The sequence below is a fragment of the Macrotis lagotis genome, chromosome 2, assembly GCF_037893015.1.
Source record: "Macrotis lagotis isolate mMagLag1 chromosome 2, bilby.v1.9.chrom.fasta, whole genome shotgun sequence".
In the NCBI taxonomy this organism is placed as follows: domain Eukaryota; kingdom Metazoa; phylum Chordata; class Mammalia; order Peramelemorphia; family Peramelidae; genus Macrotis; species Macrotis lagotis.
In genome coordinates, this window is record NC_133659.1 from 16,343,950 (window position 1) to 16,365,768 (window position 21,819).

The window sequence follows — 21,819 nt, forward strand, 5'->3', positions numbered from 1 at the left end:
ACCAGACCTCCTAAATGTCTGCCCCAGTGAGGACCACCTGCCTGGATCTCTTATCAGATGGGAGGAAGGGGATGAAATGCCTTTGTGAACTCCCTTTCTATATCTGTTGTTCCCAGATAAAAATGAATTCATATCAAGACTATGTATGTTTATTTATGGTACCTGATAATTTGAGATATTAATTTAGAAAAATCCTCTTTGCATCCTTTCCCAAAACAGTTATAGCCAACAACAGAATTATTCTTTTTTCTAGAATTTCTCTATTGTGAAATCAAGGGGGTTCTGTCTAAATCTAGAAAAGGAAATCCAATTAAGGAAACTGATGCACATGAATAACTCCTGTGACCTATAGTCTAAGAGAGTCATGGGAAGACAGAGAGGCTAAGGTACAAGAGATGGTGAGAGGTTGGGCTTAGCTTGGGTCCAGTTTCCTTGTTCCCTATCCACTAAGTAATTCTAAGGTTAAATTCCAAAATGGATAAATGATTATTTTGCAACTATGTCATCACATAAACCAAGGCAGCTTCATAGCAGATTTTTCACTTGTGTAATTGTGTTTTACAATTTATTATGTAACATTTCTTATTTGTTTTTAGGAATGACATTGAGTCTAGACTTTAGGGGTACCTGCTAGCCCCACAGTATTCTATAAGATAACAAGAACATGCCATCAACTAACCTTGAGGACAGTGGCCACTGTCTCCTGGGAAGCATTTCTCATATCGTCTCCATTCACAGACAAGATCTGGTCTCCCTGAATTAATCTTCCGTCCAGGTCAGCAGCCCCTCCTTTCACAATGTCTGAGATAAAGACTCCACTTCCATTTCTGGCAAGAGCACAAAGCAGGTGGTCAGTGACTCAGCCTATTCTCTTTTCTCACATACATACCATTCCACCAAGTTGAGACACAAATTCCAAACTTCCAAATACTTTCTGAAAGTATGATTCTTGCACATAAAATTTCTGCAAACTTTATGTGTATTTTGCATCTATTTACTTGAGCATTTCTCTCAGTAGAATGTAGGCCCTCTGAGGGCAGGTACTACTATTCCTGGGACCTAGCACCGTGGCCAGCCCAGACAGATACTTAATAGATTTTTCTTAAATTATATTTATCTATTTGTTTCTATAATGTTTCCTTCAGTTGAATGTAAACTCCTTGAAGGCAGGCTAGGTAGTCCAGTGGGCTTGGATTCAGAAAGACCTGAATTAACATTTAGCCTCAAAAACTTACTGACAGAGTGACCCTGGATAAGTCTCTTAGGGTGAGGGCTATATAATATCACCTAATAGTCAGGGTTGTGGTAAGGACTAAAGATACAAGAATACTAGATACCATATAGCACTCTTACTACATACAGTAAGAGTTCTATAAATATTTACTATCATCATCATCATCATCATCATCATCATCATCATCATCATCCTTGTATCGCAAGCACATGGCATGACTGGTACAAAATAGACTTTTATTAAAAGTTTGCTAATTTGAACCTTCTTGTTTGTAAATGTATTGCTTCACTGAAGAAATGAGAGTGCCAACCATGGGCTGCCAGCAATTATAAACAGGGAAGCAAGAAGAAAAATGCAGGGTGAAGGATGACTATGGACTAGTCATTTGGGAAGACCAGGAAATAATGAATAGACTTTCTGGTTAATAGTACTTTTGAGATGTCAAGAGAAAGTAAGGCACCCCCGCCCCCAGTGAATTTCTGGGAAAAATCCACAAATCTTAGAAAGGGCAGTGATGAATGGGTGGTTGTATCATAGATGGAACATTCACATGGGAGGAGTTTATTAGGTGGTGTAGTGGAGAAAGTGTGGAACCTGGAGTCAAGATAACCTAAACATAAATCCTGTTCCAGACTGTGGGTCAATCACATCCTCAGTTTCCCTATCTGTTAATGGGGATAATAACACCTATCTTCTGGGGTTGTTGTGAGACTCAGACAAGATAATGCATTTTGTAACACTGAAGGCACTATAGAAATTTTGGCTATTATTAGTTCTTGTCCTAATGAATATAAAAATCCTTTCCCTACTCAAGCAGATGCCATGGCAATAAGAGACTAAAGTAGTTTGCTTTTCCCTTCTCCAGTGTGTTCTTATTTTACAGATGAGGAACTGAGGCAAAGAGGAGCTAAATGATTTGCCTAGGGTCATGTGGCAAGTTAAGTGTCTGAGGCCAGATTTGAACTCAGGTCTTTCTGATATTAGGCTTAGTTCTCTTTCTCTTCTACTACTTAGCACATCCTCAAGGAACTAACATTCTAATGCAGGAAACACCATCTATCTATCTATCTATCTATCTATCTATCTATCTATCTATCTATCGATATAGAATGTATCTGTTATCTCACATTATCATATATAGATAGCTATTGAGCTGCCTGGCAATAAATAGATGGAGACATTTCATCTGCCTCTAGAGAGGCAATGAGCGCCAGGTCAGGGAGAGAGATGGAATAGGGTCAGAATTAAGACTGTGGAACAAGAAATGATCTGCTAATGGCTTTGCATTCAGCTGACTGTTGAATTTGCTTACAAAGAGAAAGCAAGTTTCACTGGTCCTCCAAAGACATCATATAGTTGCCTCTTCTGGGGATCTTCCAGATGGAGCAGAAAGTGCTAAATCAAGGGACTGACCACTGACTTGATAACTTTGGGCAAATCACTTAACTTATTCGCTGTTTAATTTCTCCATTTGGAAAATGTAAATCTCATAAATTTCTAAAGCTCTAGGATTATTGGAATAAATTCCGCAAAGACATTCAAGATGTAAACAAGAACTGCCCAGCAGGAGAAGGGAGGAGTGAATCGCAATCTGTATTCCTGGAGGGAAGAAGTACCTACATGGAGGAGATGTAGTTATGGATAATCTAGTTAGGGATTAAATAAAATGGTGGCTCCTCACCCAATTCTCAGCTTCAGGGGCAAAGGAGATAAGCAAGAAAACAAACAACCAATCAACCAGCAAGCAAGCATCTACTATGTGCTAAGTGTTGTGTTGGAAATAAAAAAGACCAAAAAAAATCATCATGCCCTCAAAGAGCTTCCATTCCACATTCTGTGCATTTATAAATTTATATAAAATATATATACAGGATAATGGGGAGAGAGTCAGAGACTAACACCTGAGAGGGATCAAGAAAGACCTCACATAGGAGGGTGGCATCTGAACTGAACAGTGATGGAAACTAGAGACTCTAAGAATTCCAGTGATGAGGGACAGCCTGTGCAATGGAGATGGTAGAAGAGTGTCACATAAGAAGTTAGAAAGATAGACCTTGAAAGTCCGGTTGTAAAGGGATTTATGTTTTAATTCAATTTTATTTTCAGCTGCAAATTCTCTCCCTCCCATATTCCCTCTCCCACCATTGAGAAAGCAAGAAAATAAAAGGCATTACAGATATGCATGCAAAGTCAAGCAAAAGAAATTTCCACATAAACCAAGTCCAAAAGAAAAAAAAAAGCCTCAAATTGCCCTATGAGTCCATCACTCTCTATCTGGAGGTGGGAGGCAAGTTTCATCATGAGTCCTCTGGGATATAGCTTGGTCCTTGTGTTGATGAGAGCTCCTAAGTCTTTCAAATGCTGCTGTTTATTGGATATTATCTCTCGGTTCTACTCACTTCACTTTGCTTCAGTTCATACAAGTCTTCCTGGGCTTCCCTGAAACCATGCTGTGAAAGGCTTTAAATGCCAACAGAGGACGGCTTTGTATTTTTTATTGGTAGGGCAACAGGGAAATCTGGAACTCCTCAACAGGGTCAACCTATGCTTTAAGGAATATCCCTTTGGCAGCTGTGTAGAAGATGCATTTGAGAGAGGAGAAACTTCATCTAAGACATAAATATATTTTAAAATTATCCTAAGAAAGTAGACTGAAATCATACCTGTATATATCACAGTTTCCTTAGAATTCATAGATCACATAACATTGAAATGATCATACATTAATGTGTAATTTGGTTATTGGTTTGTATCAATGAACACTAAGAAGTATGTGAAGAACCACACATGAGTTTAATTTTCTTGAAAGTCATGCTCAAAGACTGGGAACCTTGGGGCGGCTAGGTGGCGCAGTGGATAAAGCACCAGCCCTGGAGTCAGGAGTACCTGGGTTCAAATCCAGTCTTGGACACTTAATAATTACCTAGCTGTGTGGCCTTGGGCAAGCCACTTAACCCCATATGCCTTACAAAAACCTAATTAAAAAAAAAAAAAGACTGGGAACCTCAAAGACAAATTGTTTCAGTGCCTTACCGTTTTCCAACAATGCTTAGGCCCAGTCCTCGACCTGTTTTCTTCTGAAGATCAACAGGGAAAATCTCTAAATTTTCTTCATCTTTATAATGTGCTTCATCCCTATAAACAACCAGTCGTACTTTTTGCGGTGTTTTCCTCAAGGCAGTGATAGCTTCTTCATGACTGGCATTCCTCAGATCAATACCATTAACCTATAATAATGACAGTGATTGGAGCAACTGTAATGAACTCTTGAGAGAAACAGTAGTTTCACAAAGTATTTGTCCATTTGTCAAAGTATTTGATATCAATAATTTCAGTTAAACCACACAATGAAATAAATCTGAACTTGAGAAGGACCCATGGCAGTTATTATGCCCATTTTATAGATAAGGAAAATAGAGGTTCAGAAAAGTGAAGTGAGTTGCCTCAAATGACAGAAGTAGAAAATGAGGGAGCTGGGCATAGTCATTCTCCTGAACCCCCTTCTTTCCATCCCTTCTTGCTGACCCTCTGAAATGACCATCCCCATGTTTTCCTATATGGAACCTCTATTGAGCCTTTCCTTACCAAGCTCTTTGAAAAGACCAGCTCAAAAGAATTTAGTGAGTGATTGATAGAAATTGCAGAAGAAGATTACAACTTAATGTCAGGAATACTTTACTAACAATTAAGAAATCATCAAGTAGGGGAGGCCAGGTGGTGCAGTAGATAGAGCACTGGCCCTGGAGTCAGGAGGACCTGAGTTCAAATCTGGCCTCAGTCACTTAATAATGATCTAGCTGTGTGGCCTTGGGCAAGACACTTAACCCCACTGCCTTGCAAAAAAAAAAAAATCAGAAAAAAAAAAGAAATCATCATGTAGTTCTTGGTGCATAAAAAGACCTAATGGTTTATTCTCTTCTCGAGACTGGAGTTAGAAGCTAGAGGACAACCACTGGTTAGGCTTTAGCAGGGATTTTCAACCAAAGATGAGTTAGATGAAGTAGACACAGAGGGCACATCAACACTGAGATTTTGTGATTCAAGGACTGGTGAAGGTATTGGCCTTTTTCCTCTCTATTTTCATGGAGGCTTAGGTTGCATTTACTTGGTTCCCTCTCAAATTTCCTGTGTGTTTCAAAAGGTTTTTCCTGATGAGCTAAAGAACCACATTAAGAGGGAACAGAAAGCATTTTGTCTGTTGGAAAGAGGGACTGGTTGTTGTATTCCAAGGAGAGCATTCAGTATTTGAAAATGGGGCCCATGGAACAAAAGGGGAAAAATATTGGCTTCACAGAAACTCAGGTGTTTGCTTGATTATTTTGCTTTTTCCCAATAGATGGCACACGAGACCATGATTTCATTCCATGTAAAGCAAAGGAAGAAAAAAACTCAAAGTACTAGAGTTGAACTTTTACGGCTGCCAACACACACAGACACATACATAGAGACAGACAGACAGACAAACAGACAGACACACACACACACACACACGTACACACAGTGTACACAGTATTTAACTTTAAAAATGGTTTAAATGAAAAGCCTTGCCCCTCAAAGCCCAGCAATCCAACACCACCAGAGCAGTCCTTATTTAATGCATCAGTAATTACAAAGGCCACATCCCATCGTTCCATCCTCAGCCCAAGGCTTGCATTTATACATTGGCTTTTCATATAATATTCTGGGCATGCCCATTAAAAGCAGCTAAAATTATTACCTGATATATGGAAGTAATATCATGAGTTTTAAAATAATCAATAGTCACACAATGATTATATGCACTTTTGGAAGCAAAATAGGATCCCCAAATTTAATTGCTATTCATTTCGTTAGATAAAAGTGTCTTTTTTCCCCCTGACACATGAAAGGGAAAGAGAGACAGCAGGGGTCAACAGATGGAGGGGTTAACCAGGCAGGAAGTCTCTATGCTTTAGAATCGTCCAGGTGGAGAAGCTGGTCTGGATAGATTTTACAGAATCATAAAGCAGAGCATGTACCATAGAGAAAGGAAGCAGAGTTTCTGAACGCACATCTGATTCGGTCCAATGGGTCAATGTTGCATCTTTTCTAAAATAAGGGTGGGGGCTGGACCAGACAGACGAGCTCCAGCTTAGAATCTCCACTCCCATGACCCAGACTGCTTTCTAAAGGCTAGAAGTTACTTATGAGTAATCAATTATATTGGTGGATAGAATTTCCAGACTGGGATTTCCACACACTAATGGAATTAGAAGTCTAGACCTCAAAAAAGGGTAAGGGCAGGGGAGACAGACAAGAAGGTCAAAGTACTCCGTGAACTTTCCCAATTATGTAGCAAAAATTCCTCACTACTCTTAAATAGGGAGGAAAAAAACCCCACTGCTTTTAATGATGCAGCAAGAAAAAATGAGAATCAAGAGATCTGGGTTCAAATCCGATTCCTAGGTCCTCTCTGAGCCTCAGTTTCCTTCTTTATGTGCCGGATTGTATTGGAGATAACTTTGTGTTTGGATCTATGAGTGATTCAAGATATATAAACAAACATTGAATTTTACCCGTTACCATAGTACAGACTTGACATGTCAATCAAGTACCTGTTATGTGGCAGGTGGGAGGCACAGCAGCACACTACCCTGAAGTCAGTATGGCTCACCTTACTGAGTTCAAATTCAGACTCACTTATTAGCTGTATGACCCTGGGCAACTCACTTAACCCTGTTTGACTCAGTTTACTTATTCTTTTTTTTTTAGGCTTTTGCAAGGCAACGGGGTTAAGTGACTTGCCCAAAGCCACACAGCTAGGCAATTATTAAGTATCTGAGGTCAGATTTGAACTCAGGAACTCTGACTCCAGGAGCAGTGCTCTATCCACTGCGCCACCTCCCTCCCTCAGTTTCCTTATTCTATAATGAGCTGGAGAAGGAAATGGTAAAGTCCTCCAGGATCTCTGCTAAGAAAACCCTGAATGGAGTCACAAAGCGGCAGACACAACTGAAGCAGTGCAACAACAAAAACAATAATAACAATAAGGATGCAAAGAAAGGGAAAACACAATCTTTGTCCCCAAAGACCCCACAATGTAATGGGAGAGACAATGAGCAAACAATTATGTACCAAGAAGTTGGAGAAAGGATAAATGGGAAACGATAAGGGTTTTCTGCAGATGGTGGGATTTTAGCTGGGACTTAAAGGAAGCCACAAAAGTCAAAAGGTAGAGAGGGAGGAGGAGGAAGAGAATTCCAGTCAAGCGGAACAAGTAGAAAAAAGGTCTGGGGCCGACAGATGCCATAGCCAGGAGGCTGGTGTTAGTGGATCAAAACATAGGTGGTGGGGAGGATGGTGTTAAAAACTGGAAAGCTGTGTGTGTACATGTGTGTGTGTACGTGTGCATGCGTGTGTGTGAAGAAGAACTTGGAATGCCTTTTATATTCCATCTAAGAGGGGACAGGAAGTCTCTGGAGTTTACTGACTAGGAAGAACTGATCACTTTGATAAATGAGTGAAGGATGGACTGCAGGCAGCGCCTTTCTCCCAACACCCCCCACCCCAAGCATCTGCATTAATGTTGTGGCAGGAGGCACAGGAGGGGGGGGGTCTGCACCAGAGTGGGTGCGGGGCCACAGGGAGAAGGCACGGGGGTGAAATCTACAAGGGACACCGGAGAGGTGAAGCCCCCGAGAGACACCGGAGAAGCGAAGCCCCCGAGAGACACCAGAGAGGCCAAGCCCACCGGAGACCAGAGAAGCGAAGCCCATGAGAGACACCGGAGAGGCGAAGCCCCCAAGAGACACCAGAGAGGCCAAGCCCACCGGAGACCAGAGAAGCGAAGCCCATGAGAGACACCGGAGAGGCGAAGCCCCCGAGAGACACCGGAGATGGAAGCCCCCGAGAGACACCGGAGAGGCGAAGCCCCTGAGAGACACCAGAGAGGCGAAGCCCACCGGAGACACTAGAGAAGCGAAGCCCCTGAGGGACACCGGTAAGGCCAAGCCCACCGGAGACACTGGAGAGGCAAAGTCCCTGAGAGACACCAGAGAGGCGAAGCCCCCGAGAGACATTGGAGAGGCGAAGCCCCCGAGAGACACTGGAGAGGCGAAGCCCCCGAGAGACACCGGAGAGGGCGAAGCCCCCGAGAGACACCGGAGATGGAAGTCCCCAAGAGACACTGGAGAGGCAAAGCCTGCAAAGGACACAGGAGAGGCAAAGCCCGCGAGGGACACCGGAGAGGCCAAGCCCACAAGGTGCTGAGGTCACGCTGACAGGCAGGAAGGCAACTGGGGGAGAAATCCAGGCCCGTAGGTTGTGAGTCTGGGGGTTCAGGGGGATTGTGTTGTTCTCTATAGTGAAAGGAAAGATGGAGGTGAGGAGGAAAGATTGGAGGAGAAATGAGGAATTCAGTTTTGGACATTGACTGTAAGATGTCTACTGATGTCTGAAAAACAATTGGAGATGTGAGACTGGAGGTCACACCCAGCCATTAATAACGGATGATTAAAAGCCAGGCTATAGACTATCCAAAAGGCTCTCATTAATGTTCCCCAGTGCCTGGAATGCTCTCCCTCCTCATCTCTGCCTTTCTGGTGTTCCCAGCTTCCTTCAAGTCTCAACTAAAATCCCAGCTCCTGCAAGAAACCTTTCTTTTTGAATAATTCGTTCTACCTATATCTTGTTTGTATAATTGCCTGTTGCTTCCTCCATTAGATTGAGAGCTTCTCACATTGGCCACTCACACAGTAAGTGATAGACAAATGCTGGTTCCTTTTATTCCCCTTTCCCCTGAGATTAATTTAGCAAAGTCAAATAGTTAATTCTGGATAAGCAAAAACTTAGCAGGGTACAGCACCTGAGTGGGGAAAGTCTGGGACCAGACTTGGAATTCACAGGGTCAGAGAACAGGATGGCTTCGCCAAATGTGAGGTGAAGGGCCAGTAGAAAGGTGGTCCTGCAGGAAAGGGCATTCTCGTCCGATAAAGAACAGGCCAGATGCTTTCTGAGGTCTTGGCTCTGGCCCCTGGGGCAGCAGTCAGGAAGGTGAGAGGCTTAATCCAGTCTCACACACTTATTGAGGGCCTGCACCTCTTGTAAAGGGAGGGGATTGGACTCAATCACCTCTAAGAATGCAAAGAGCTCTAATTCCTTTTAAAAAGAAAAAATATATAAATTTGATCTTCATTTCTGATTTCATCTTCATTTCTAAATAGATCCATCCCTCTTCCACTATTAGGCAAGGCATCTCTTCAGGAATGGATAGAAGGACACAACACACACACACACACACACACACACACACACACACACACACACAAAAGAAAACTGGTCAAAAGTCTGACAGTTTGTGCACCATTCCACTACCACAGCTCCCCATCTCTACAATAAAAGGTCAATTTTTCCTCCCTCCCTCCCTTCCTTCCTGGTAGATATTCTCTCCATTGTCTTCTTCTACTGGATCTGTTTATTTCCTCTTCACTTCAGAGTTGCTGGAATTTTCTTCCCCATTTGATTAAGTTGTCTCACTTTGTGCCCATGACTTGACCCAACTAATGCTGGTCAGCATCCTGCCACGCCCACAACAGTCCTTCATGGGACCATAATGGGTCCTAGAGCGCAGGGCGAGGCCATCTGTGCCCTGAGCAGGGTAAATCCAGGGTGACTGGAGAAGCCACTCAGAAGGGTCCGCCATGCCCGCACCTCCAGAGTCCTGCTAAGTTATTATATAACCAAATGAGAGCTTTGTTTTCCAAACTATGCGTGGCCTGGCTGTCTGGCACTGAAGTCACACTAGGATGGGTTCCTGATGGAGATGACAGAAAAGCTGTTCCTGGATGGTCTGAAAAGGAAGATACGGACCCATCTGTTCACGAGGATGAGGCAAGGCACCGGACAGGCCGGGAGACAGATCAGCAGGCATTTCCAGTTCCGTTTCCTGCTCTGCCATGTTTACGCTATACGTGCTCATTGGCAGCAAAAGTTCCAGAGCATGGGCAAGGCAATGTCACTAGAATCACAGAAGGGCCCTCACTGACCTAGAATCTTCTCTACAGTAAATTGGACATGAGGCCATTCTGCCTCTGCTTGAAGACTGTCCGAGGACAACAAATATCATGCTTTACATTTCCATTTTTGGTTCTGAGTTGTGATTAAAGCTAGTGGAAATGGCATGAACTGCCTTGGGTGGGGATGTGTTCTCTGTCCTTGGAGACTCTCTCTCTTTTGGGGGGGGTGGGGACTGCAAAGGTAGTGGGGCTAAGTGACTTGTCCAAAGTCACACAGCTTAGTAAATATTAAGTGTCTGAGGCCGGATTTGAACTCAAATCCTCCTCAGAACCAGGGCTAGTGCTCTATCCACTACACCACCTAGTTGCCCCCCTTGGAGATTCTTGACAAGGAGCTGGATGATTATGTATGTGATAGAGAAAATTTTTTATTCAGGTGTTCCAGTGTTTCCTTCTTGCCTCTAGGTTCAAATATGAATGCCTTTCTTTGGCATATGAACCCCTTCACCTAGCTTCTGAGTCTTATACATTATTTTCCTATATGTACTCAGTAATTCAACCAAGCTGGCCTTCCTAGTAATAATAATAATAATATTAATAATATTAATAATTAGCATTTCTATAGCACTTTAAGGCTGGTAAAATGCTTTACAAATATTGTTTCATTTGATCCTCACAAAAATTGTAAGAGGTAGGCACTATTATTAGTAAATTAGTAAAGTGTCTTGAGGCTGGATTTGAACTTGGATCTTCAGGTCCAGCACTCTATCCAATGGATCACTTGTTTCTGTTTCTGTGCTTAAGTTGTCTCTTAGAACTCCCCGGTTCCTTCGCTCAGCTCAAATGCTTCATGCCAGAAGAGATCATTATCTACGACTAGTGATCCCTTCCTTGGCTGAAATTATGTAATATTCATTTTGACTTTTTCCTACATACAATGAATGGTTCCATACATCATCCACAGATACACTGGCTTCTTCCAGCTGACTGCATGTACATGATTCAGGACTATGAGGGTTTCATGCTGGGAGGTGATGAAGCGATCTCTGTGTTGGCCACTGAGAAGGAAGCTCTGATGATCTTTAAAAGGGAGTGACCACAAACTCTGATTTGTATACTGTCCACACTGCTGTGACTTGCTACTCATATGGGCTGGGGTGAAAGGCAGCGCACTCTTGCCCTGATCCTAGCTACCTGTGACCTCAAGTCCTTGGCAGCTGAAGCTCATGACGGGGCTAGGGAGGCCTGCCTAGTTTCGACCTTCTTTCTTTTATATTTGCCCTCTGCTGAAGAGATGACTGAATATCTCAGGGTGGATGTGTCCAGATATGAAAAGTGTTCCTGTGAGTTCATGTGATTCTGAGGTCTTATTTACAATGGACAGAGCTAACCGGTGGCTCCACTGAAATGAGCATGAACCTTCTGCTGGCCTGGCTTATCAGATTCCATAGTCTTGGAGGGATACAGAGCAGGGATGAGGTGAAGCTGCTTCATGCTTAGAAGTGTGTTACAATCCCACCGAGTAGAACAAAAATGCCACTTGTTTCTCTGCCAATGACAGCTTGAGTGTATTTTGGGTTATAAATTGCATGTGTGTGAGTGAAATAAAATAGCTGTCCCATTTGTGATTCATATAGCACACTGGATGCCTCTCTACTCTTCCCTTACAGAGAAACCTAGATATAAGCTAAAACTAAGCTATAATTAACTCTTCCTGAAGGTGCCTGGATCGAGTTGTAATGGGTTAAAAGTGTGAGAAAAGGGAGGTCAGAGCCAGTGTTGCTGGCAACCAAGGAAATCGATTGTGTGAGCTCAGGGTTAAAGCTGACTAAGTGTCAAAATGATAAGCTGCCCGGGGGGGGGGGGGGGGGGGGGGGCGCGGCGTGCGACCACCTAGGGAGGAGCAAATAGACCCAGGTCAGAAATGGAACAGGTTAAAGCTTTTGTGCTGATGAGTGGGATGGATAATGACAATTGATATTTATATGGCAAAATGCTTTACAAGCACAATTTCACTTGATTTTCATAACAGCCCTGATAGGTAGGTGCCATTATTACGCCTATTTTATAGATGAAGAAATTGAGGCAGACAAGGTAAATGCCTTTCCCAGTTCCATACAGCTAGAATTTGGTTAAGGTTGTATTAAAACTCAGGTCTTTCTGACTCCAAGTCTCTCTGTGACTGGAATAAGGGGTGACTGCTATACTTGTAGTCTAGAAGATGGAGCTAAAAAAAAAAAGGAAAAGAAGGGAGGGAGGAAAGAAGGAAGGAAAGAGGGAAGAAATGAAAGGAGGAAAGAAGGAGGTAAGAAATGAAGGAAAGAAAGGAGGCAGGAAAGAGAAGAGAACTCAATGCCTCTCACTAAAGTATAGGAAACTCAAGAATGACTCTGATACAGCTCATGGCATGGATGGTTCCAGAGAAGATAACTTTTTAGTCGAAGCAATGAGTTAAGTGCACCACAACCTTGGAATCAGCAGCAGGCTGCTCGTTTCCAGACATTGGAACCAGAACTTTCCAACTCCAAAACTGACCCCCCCTCCCCCAATCTACTTTTTATACATTAGACAAGTGGATTAAAATACAATGTGGCTAATTCTGGCCAGATCAGATAATTGTTTAGTTCATGATCTTTCCTCCTGTCATTAGGGAGGTGAAGGGCAATGGGGAGGGACTGGGGGCACAGACTACCAGGAGTCGTTGTATTAGATGGTTTTACTGAATTATTTTTCTTTGCTGCAAGGGAAGGTTTACTTAGAGAGGTATGCTTAAAAATGACCAGGATGTATTAACAACCTGAATACAACTTTTTAAAAAGCGTCTCTTTCTCTTTAAGTGAATTTAACAATACTGACCCTTGGCATCATCATCATCATGTGGAGGGGCTGACTACAGTTCACAGCATGCAAGCAGTCGACCTTTTCCAAATATTCAATTAAGGAGTCACTGCCCTTTCTCCTTTTTACCTCATCATGCTAATTGCCAGCTTTGGGTAAATCCTAACTGATTATAAAACGAGAAAAACCTAATCATTAAAACCATGTTCTGTGTTAAAACTATTAAACCCATCCCCAAAGAGGCCCCGCTCTGTTTTGTTAACCCGATACACATATAGTATAATGAACCCATTGGGAATATCACTTGTTTCAGCATGGAAACACAGTCAAGGTCTGCCTTGAAATGGCTTATTTGAGCCAAGACTCCTTTCACCTTGTCGTTACACCTTTAACCCCTTCTTCTCTGTATTTTTTAATCCATAGTTGGATCTCTAGTTTCCTCCCCAGGGTCAGAACCCATTGAAGGCTGAGATCCAATGATGTCAGCCTTCCTGGGTTATATGAAAGTCACTAAGCAAAATGCACACATGCTCACCATAAAATGTTAACTAGTCAATTAAATTCCTCCAATAAAGGAAATAAATGTTGCCTAAAGGCTTCACACCACAAAATAAGCTTTTTAGTCCAGCCTACACAAATTGCTGGCTGTGGCTTCTCCTTCACCCAGTTACTGGCAACAAGATGCCACTTTCATGCCCGTGCAGTGATGAAAAATGAGAAAAACCTGGTGAAATGGAGCCATTGGGAAAGTATGATGGGCCAACAAAAGGGCCCAGCTTTTCAGCTGACTAGGAAAATTAGGGGTAAGAGGCCTGAGCTGCCCATTCTGACAGAGCTTAATTATATCTGCCTTGGGAAAATGATTTCCAATTCTAGGAGCAAATGTGGACACAAAAGAAGGAGATAGTATATGATGAACCACTTTCAGTGTCAGAAGGACCTAGGTTCAAATCCACCTCTGACATAAGATCTGTGACTTGGGGAAGATCAGTCTGTCAGTGACCTAGGCAGTGCACCAAGATCTTGGGTTACCGATCTGCCCTGCTAGAGGGCATTTCCTTTGCTGCTCAGTTGTTTCAGTCATCTTTCAAACACATGTGATTCTTTATGACCCCATTTGGGGTATTCTTGGCAGAAATATTGGAATGTCAGAAAGAAAGGGAAAGAAAGAAAGAGGGAAAGGGAGAGAGACAGAGACAGAAAGAGACAGGGAGAGGAGGAAGAACAGAGGTCTTGGTGAGAAAATGAATTAATAGATCCTGTGAAGAGCAACATAAGACCTCGGAGCTAGGAGTCCACCAACCCCTACCTGAAGATCATTTTGTGAACTAAAGGGAAGTCATCACAGCATTACATTTCAAGGAAAATTCAAACCATTTACCTCTAAAATCTGGTCACCAGCCCAAAGTCTTCCATCTCTGGCTGCTGCTCCTTCTTCATATACTTCGTGAATAACTATAGCATCCTGCCAAAAAACATGGCCCCAAACAAGTTTTCATTATTTTCCATCCAATCCAGTAAAGTTACTTAAAAAAACATCTATTATGTATCTTGTGCTGGGGATACAAAGACAAAAGTCCCTGCCCACAGGGAGATTACATTCTAGCTGAGGGAGGCAATGATACGATGTTTTGCCCTTTGTTCTCAAAGAAGGCCATGACATCAGGGAGGTGATGCCATGACAAGCATGTGAACTGGATATGCATGCCAGTCACTGTACTACCTGCTGAGCATGCAACCTTGAATGAGAACCCTGAATCCCCACCAGTGAGGCAAATAGCTCAAGTGACCTTCAACTGCTATGAAGATGGACAAAGTTATATTTAGCAGCATAATTTCTTAAGGTCAGTTTATTTGTTTCCTTGCCTTTGATTGCTCCTGCCTATTTTGTGTGGAGCATCTTCAGTGGCACTTTTGTCCGTGGTTGCTGGCCACATATGACCTGTAGGTGAACTGTGATTCATCTTATGCACATTTTATGGTAAAATTTGAAACCAGGCTATGCATCTCTATGGACATTTAAGAATTTGGCAGAGGCAGACTATTAAACTCGAATCTGAAGCTTAATGGGGAGCAGAGCTAGTTAGCCTGTGAGGTCTAATTTATGTGAAGTAATGAGAGAAGGGATGGAGATTGAATATACAGTATGATAATTAGTTAGCTAGAAAGAACTGAGTTGATTGGAGACTGGCTGAACAAACTGTGTATCCTGAAGTAACGGCATATAATGTTAGTAAGAAAGAACAGTATGTTGAATTCAGAGAGACAATGGGAAGATTGGCATCAACGATGACAATGGAAGCTAATAAAACAAGGAAAAGAATTGAGTTATAATGGAGTTCAATAAAACAATGTTGAAGTGTTTCTATAACAATCAAAACCGATCCTGGAGAGAGATAATCAATCCACAGCCTTCTTTTCTTTGGAGAGATGGGGGGGGGGGGGCATAGGGGCAGAATGTTGCATTTTGCTATCAGACCAGGGTATTCTGTTGTTTTATTTAGCTTAACTGGTTTTCTTTGTTATAAAGGAAGACTTAGAGTATTGGGATAGGGGAGAGAGTGAAAGAGGGGAAATGATGGGATGTGAAAATAAAATGCCTTGATAAAACATTAAATAATGTTGGCTAGGACATTCATTAGCCTTCCAATTACCCATTGGTTCACTTACTTATGTGAACTTACTGGCCCAGGTACAGTACACTATATGGAAAAAATAAACAGCAGACAGTATATGCCTGCAAGGAACTAGCAAACAGTGTATCATGTGTGATTGTAAAATAATATAATTAATTTTTTTAAACATCAAAGCCTTCCCTTTGGGAGAGCATATTACAAAGACATTGCTGTTGATCCAGCAACATCTGGAATCCTCTTTGGAAGCTGCTTTCAGAACTTCTGGTACACTCTTTTACATAGTAACAAATACATAGAGATTAAATTTATTTCAATTCAATCAGTCTTTATAATGATTGTTCTGTGCCAGAGATTCACTGGGGAAGTACAGGGACATAAAAAAACTAAAACAAAATAACAACAAAAAATAAACCAAACAGTTCTTGCCCTCAAGGAGTTTACATTTTATTGGGGGAAACATGTTCATAGAAAAATAAATAGCAAATGGGATGGAGCAAATACAAAGTAATGGAGGTGGGGTTAGAGAACAAAGTAAATGAGTCTCCTGTGGGAATAGCTGACTTGTTCTTTGAAGAGAGGTAGGAAATTTAAGAGAGGAATGTGAAGGCGAATATGCATGAAAACCTGGGCAAAGATATTTCAGACATGAAGAAAAGCCTAGGCAAAGGTAGAAGAGGGAGGTGATATCAAAGAGGAAAGAAGGGTCAATTTGTAGGGAATCTATAGAGTGGTAAGGGAGGAAGAATGTGAGTTTAGGTTGAAAAGAAAGGTGGGAGACAGAGTATGAAAAGCTTTATTGAAATGCTAGCAAAAATAATAAACAAAGATAAAGAGGAGACAAGACAACCCCTATTAGTTGATGACATGAAGGTTTACTTTGTTAAAAGTGAATGTTTTAAACTTATATTTCTTGCCAAATTCTGCTTCTTTCACTCAAATCTGAGTGTGGAAAGTGTCAAAATTCTCCTTCCTTGGAGGACAGGAAATTTGCCTGATTATCTTTCTGATAGCAACTATGAATCCTTGACTAACAAGATGGCACAAGATGGACAGAAGAATCTCATGGTTTTTGGAAATCTGTAGTGTCTAAGGCCTAGACATCCTGACAAGATAAAATAATCTCTTGACTATCTGACATTCCTTGTCTCCTGATGAGTGTCCCTGGAAACAAGAGGCAGACATCCTAAAATCGAAGGAGGAAACCATAACTTTTGCTATGAATCCACTGGTTGCTGCCAATAATTCTATGGTCCTTTATCTACTTCTTCTAAATCTATGTCCTAAGGTCTCATTCTGGGGGCCAAAGTCTAGTCCCCTCTATGCATATATATTTTGGATTACAGAGCTTAGAACTATTAAACATGTATGTTAAACAAATCTTTGTTGTTCTTCCTTAAGAGCAAACTCTGAGGGCTAGCACAAATTGACTTAATACCATTTGTTTCTTATTAGGATAAACACTGGAGATTGGCACATGTAGTTTATTTATTCTTTATTTAGGGTCAAAATAGTAGTAAATTTTACAATTTAGAATATACAAGAGAATCAGTTTAATTTAGTTTGCAAAACTACAGGCTACAAAAGAAATACTCAAAAAATCAACATTACTATATTATAATACAAAATAAAAGATGAAAATAGAAAGGGAAAATGTCCCATTTGAAATAACTACAAAATGTATAAAATATCTGAGATTCAGTCTCCCAAAGCATGCTCAACAATGCCACTTTAAAAAAAATAAAAGCAACATAAACTCCTGGAAAAGTCTTCAGTGCTCATGGTTGGGCCATGCCAATATAAAAATGACAAAGCCCCAAAATTAATTTAGAGATTTAATGATTTACCAAATAAACTAGCAAATGGATATTTTACAAAGTGAGATAAAAGAATAAGAAAATTTATTTGGAGAACAAAATATCTTGAACATCAAGAGAAATAGCAAAAATATAGGAATAATGGGGGAATTAGCATTCTTTGGGTTCAAAATATATTTTCAAGGAGCAATCATCAGGGGCGGTTAGGTGATGCAGTGGATAGAGCACCAGCTCTGGAGTCAGGAGGACCTGATTTCAAATCCGACCTCAGACACTTAATAATTACCTAGCTGTGTGGCCTTGGGCAAGCCACTTAACCCTATTGCCTTGTAAAAACAAAAACAAACAAAAACAAACAAAAAAGAAGCATTCATCAAGACCATTTGATACTAGTTAACAAAAAAGGAGATCAAGAGAATTGACTAAAAAGAACCAGAAATAAATTCAATGTTCAGTAAAATGGAAAATATAAATTATGCAGAAAACAATCTTTTTATTTGATAAGAATTTTGGGGAAAACTAGAAAGCTATCTAATAAAAGGTAGACTAAACAAGCATCTTGCAACATATTGCAAAATAAATTTAAAGTGGATGCATAATTTAAAGATCATAGTATAAAAGAATTAGATGAGAATTGGATTATATATTTTTATAACCATAGGTAAAATATTAATTCTAACCAAACAATAGCTAAAGACAACTACAAATATTGATTAAAAGAACTTAAAGAATTCTGAACTAGCAAAAATTGCATCAAAGATAATAGGGGAAGTAATTATCTAGGAAAAAGTCTTTCTTATCAATTATGTCTAATAAGTCTTCCCTATTTCCTATGATGAAAATTTATTCCCAATAGAGAAGTAATCCAAGAGTATGACAAACAATTCTCAAAGAAACTATCAATAACCACTGAGTTACTAATAATATGAGAAATGCAAATCAAAATAAAACATCATGACGGCAAAGATTATATAAGATAAAAATGGTTAACATGTGTAGAAATGTGATGAGACTGGCACCCTAATGCATTATGGAGTTGTGAATTTATAATTTTTTCCCATATCTTTTGGGAGTTTCTACTATTTGGACTGTACCCCAAGGAGGTAACTGTAAAAAAGAAAACTCAATAGGTACAAAAAGATTTATTGCAGTTCTTTCTAAAGGCAGTTGAAGACTGGGAAAAAGAGATGCCCACCACTTGATATTTAAGACATGTAGAAAACCAGCAGAAATCAATGATGAACATTTATTTCCAATAGAAAAGTGATCAAAGGATACAGACAACCAATTTTCAAAGAAACTATTAATAATCATATGAAATAATGCACTGAATCACTGATAATATGATAAGTGTAACTAAACTGAATATTACTTAATGTACATAATGAATATAAGGACGAAGGGCATGATTTGTGTGAGGTGCTCAACATTAAAATATTCAGAGTCACAATGGCAAGGAAATTTAACTGCCACAAAATAATTAAAGGTATAAAATATAAAGCATAGGAGCTGTTTGACCTCAAAGAAGAGATAGGAAAAAAAAAGAAGATAGGAAAAGACAATTCCCCCTGCTTCTTTACAGAAGCAAGGAGTGGCAGGTGCACAACATTGCACCTAACATTAGATTGTTTTAATGTTTGCTGAAATCTTTTCTGAGAGAGAGAGAGAGAGAGAGAGAGAGAGAGAGAGAGAGAGAGAGAGAGAGAGAGAGAGAGAGAGAGAGAGGACTCCTGTTGGGGAAAGGGGCATGTCCACAAAGGGAAATTTATTTGCATTTTATCCTGGAGGAAATAGGAAACCACTGAAATTTCCTAAGCAGAGAAGTAAAATAAATGAGATAGAAAATAAGAGTAAGTCATTATTGGTTTAATGTCATCTCAGAAGGAGGTTTTCTGTGAAGAGGCGTAGAGATCTGTACTTGACCCCAGTAGAGATGATCAGTGACTGGGAGGGATAGTTATCAGGAATGACTGTCAGGAAATAAAGATCTTGATAGGCCAGAACATTTTGCCAAATTGAATCCAATGGCCTTTAATAGGGATAAGGGCACATTCTGACAATTGGAATCTAAGAAATCAATTTCTTAAATATAAGGTAAGATAGCACTTTATCTGAAGAAGTTCTGAAGGTTTTTGTGAACTCCAAGTTTAACAGGAGTAAACTGAGTGACCTGGCAGGTCCAGGAAATAAGTGCTTTTAGGTCAAATTAGGAAGTCTTATCATGGACTAAGGGGGAGTTAGTCCCTTTGTCTTTTTCCCTGGTCAGACCACACCTAAAATATACTGTTCAGCTTTTGTTACCTGTCACATTTTAGGAAGAACACTGATAAACTGAAGAACTGTGTAAAAGTCCTTCTACCATATAGGCATCAATTGAGGGAACTGGAGATAATTAGCTGGAGAGGATGCATTAGACTTGTTCACCTTGTCCACAAAAGAAAAGAAGTTACAACAAAGACTGGAAGTTTGGAAAAGACAGATTTGGACCCGATGTAAGGGGAAGACTTTCCTTAGCTAACAGTGAAAGCTGTTCCATAGTCCTCTTTTGTCATAATCAATTCCCCTGGAAAGGAGATATAATTAAGGAATCTTATTCTCATCTGTCAAGGTGATGAAACTGAGGCTTGAGATGGTGAAGTCATTTGCCTGAAGTCAACTAAGTATCACAGAATTAGAGTTTCAGAGTTGGAAAGGACCCCTAACTACCTGAGGCATCCCAAGACAGAGAAGTATGTGTCCTGCCTTTGACTGGAAACCTGTAAGGAGGAGAAGATGACCACCCCTCCAGATGGCCTATTCCACACTGGAACTGCTCTCATGATTTGGAAGATTTCTGGTCATTGATCCCAAATTGTGTAGCTTTCATCTACAATTCTCAGTTTTGCACTCTGAGGACCAGCACCAAGGTATCTTGTCTGACCCAGAGTCTTCTGTTCTACTGGCCATTCATGAGGCCTTTGGGTGCCTTCCTCAACCCTGATGGCCAGAACCAAACCCATTACTCCAGAGAAGGGACAGAGCCAAGAAGAGGAACAGAAGAAACTAGGAGATGGCAGAATTGGGATTTTTATCTTTTGAGTTCAAATGGAAGGCTTTTCTCTCTTGATAATTATAACAAAAATCAGGTCAAATGTCATGATAAATATTCTGACCCTGATAACGTCCCTTTCCTCACCATTTGGGAAGCAAGTCAAGTCCATTTCGGTTGATTTGTGTCAATGAAACATTTGTGAGAGAGCCACTGTCCAGGCAGTCTTTGGCCCCATCACTGGCAGTATCTCAGATCTGCTAGGACAAGACATCCCATCACGGATTCCACTTCGCCCGACCTCTCTCTTTGCTAATCTCCCAACAGTTTAAGTGAAAAAGTGAGGAAGTAAAAAGCCCAGGCAGAATCCCATTAAGCTCTACGTTTAGGCACTCCAGATGCTTGAGGGAATGGAAGGGTAGGCTATTAAATTGCTTGGTGGCGCCTGGCTGACTTAAGGTCATTTGTCTGGATGGGGGCATGTGTTGACTGAAGAGACTTTTCTTTAACTGTTGGAATAAATAATGTCTTCTGGTCTGACACTGGGATAAATAGAAGTATTTAAGGATTTCAAAGCACTCAGTAATGGAGTTCTAACTTGCCAGAAATGAGAAGAAAAGGCAGCAAAGTGAATGGGGATCTACAGTCAGGCAGACCCGAGTTCAAATCCAGACTCTAATACTGACTAATTGTGTTACTCTGTTCAAATCACTTAATTGCTGTTTACCTGTTTCCTTTTCTCTAAAATGAGGATAACAGTATTTAATTTACAGGGTGGTAGTGAGGATCAAATGAAATAATATTTGTAAAGTATTTTTCAAACTTTAAACACTATGGATTATCACCATCATCAAGAGTGATCATGGGAGAAGCATATTGAAGCTGGAAACCTATTTGGGGTATCAGATTATTTCAATAAAACTGCATAAATGTCCCAGGCTCCCTGCCAACTGCCCCAGTCCTATTTTTCTCCACTTGCATCAGTACCACCTGGGCAGAGAAAATATCCACTTCACTGAGGTGGGTAGGGAGTTAATGTAGAATTCCTTCCAAGAAGTTGAGGGAAGTGAGGGAGAAAAGGAGAAGGGAATATTTATTGATATTGTGCTAAGGCTATGCAGATATCTCAACTGATTTTTATAAAAATCTATGAGGTAGATGCTAAGATGATCTTTTTTAAAGAGGTGAAGTGATTGGTCTAAGGTCACACAGCTAGTAATAGTCCAAGGCTGGATTTGAACCCGTAGCTTCCTGACTCCAGGCCCACTGAGTCACCTAGCAGCCTCTAGTTGGGCTA

The 21,819-nt window shown here is 40.8% G+C and overlaps 1 protein-coding gene across 9 annotated transcripts in view; it reads right to left on the bottom strand.

The window, feature by feature from the left end:
- PATJ (PATJ crumbs cell polarity complex component) overlaps positions 1 to 21,819 on the bottom strand; it is a 331,197-nt gene that overhangs the window by 23,270 nt on the left and 286,108 nt on the right. For all 9 annotated transcript variants that reach the window (XM_074221287.1, XM_074221289.1, XM_074221288.1 and 6 more), the window contains 3 exons: positions 14,426 to 14,509; positions 4,268 to 4,461; positions 680 to 827 (listed from right to left, as the gene is read on the bottom strand). In XM_074221287.1, the coding sequence (XP_074077388.1) occupies positions 680 to 827; positions 4,268 to 4,461; positions 14,426 to 14,509 (426 nt within the window). The remainder of the gene's footprint in view (positions 1 to 679; positions 828 to 4,267; positions 4,462 to 14,425; positions 14,510 to 21,819) is intronic.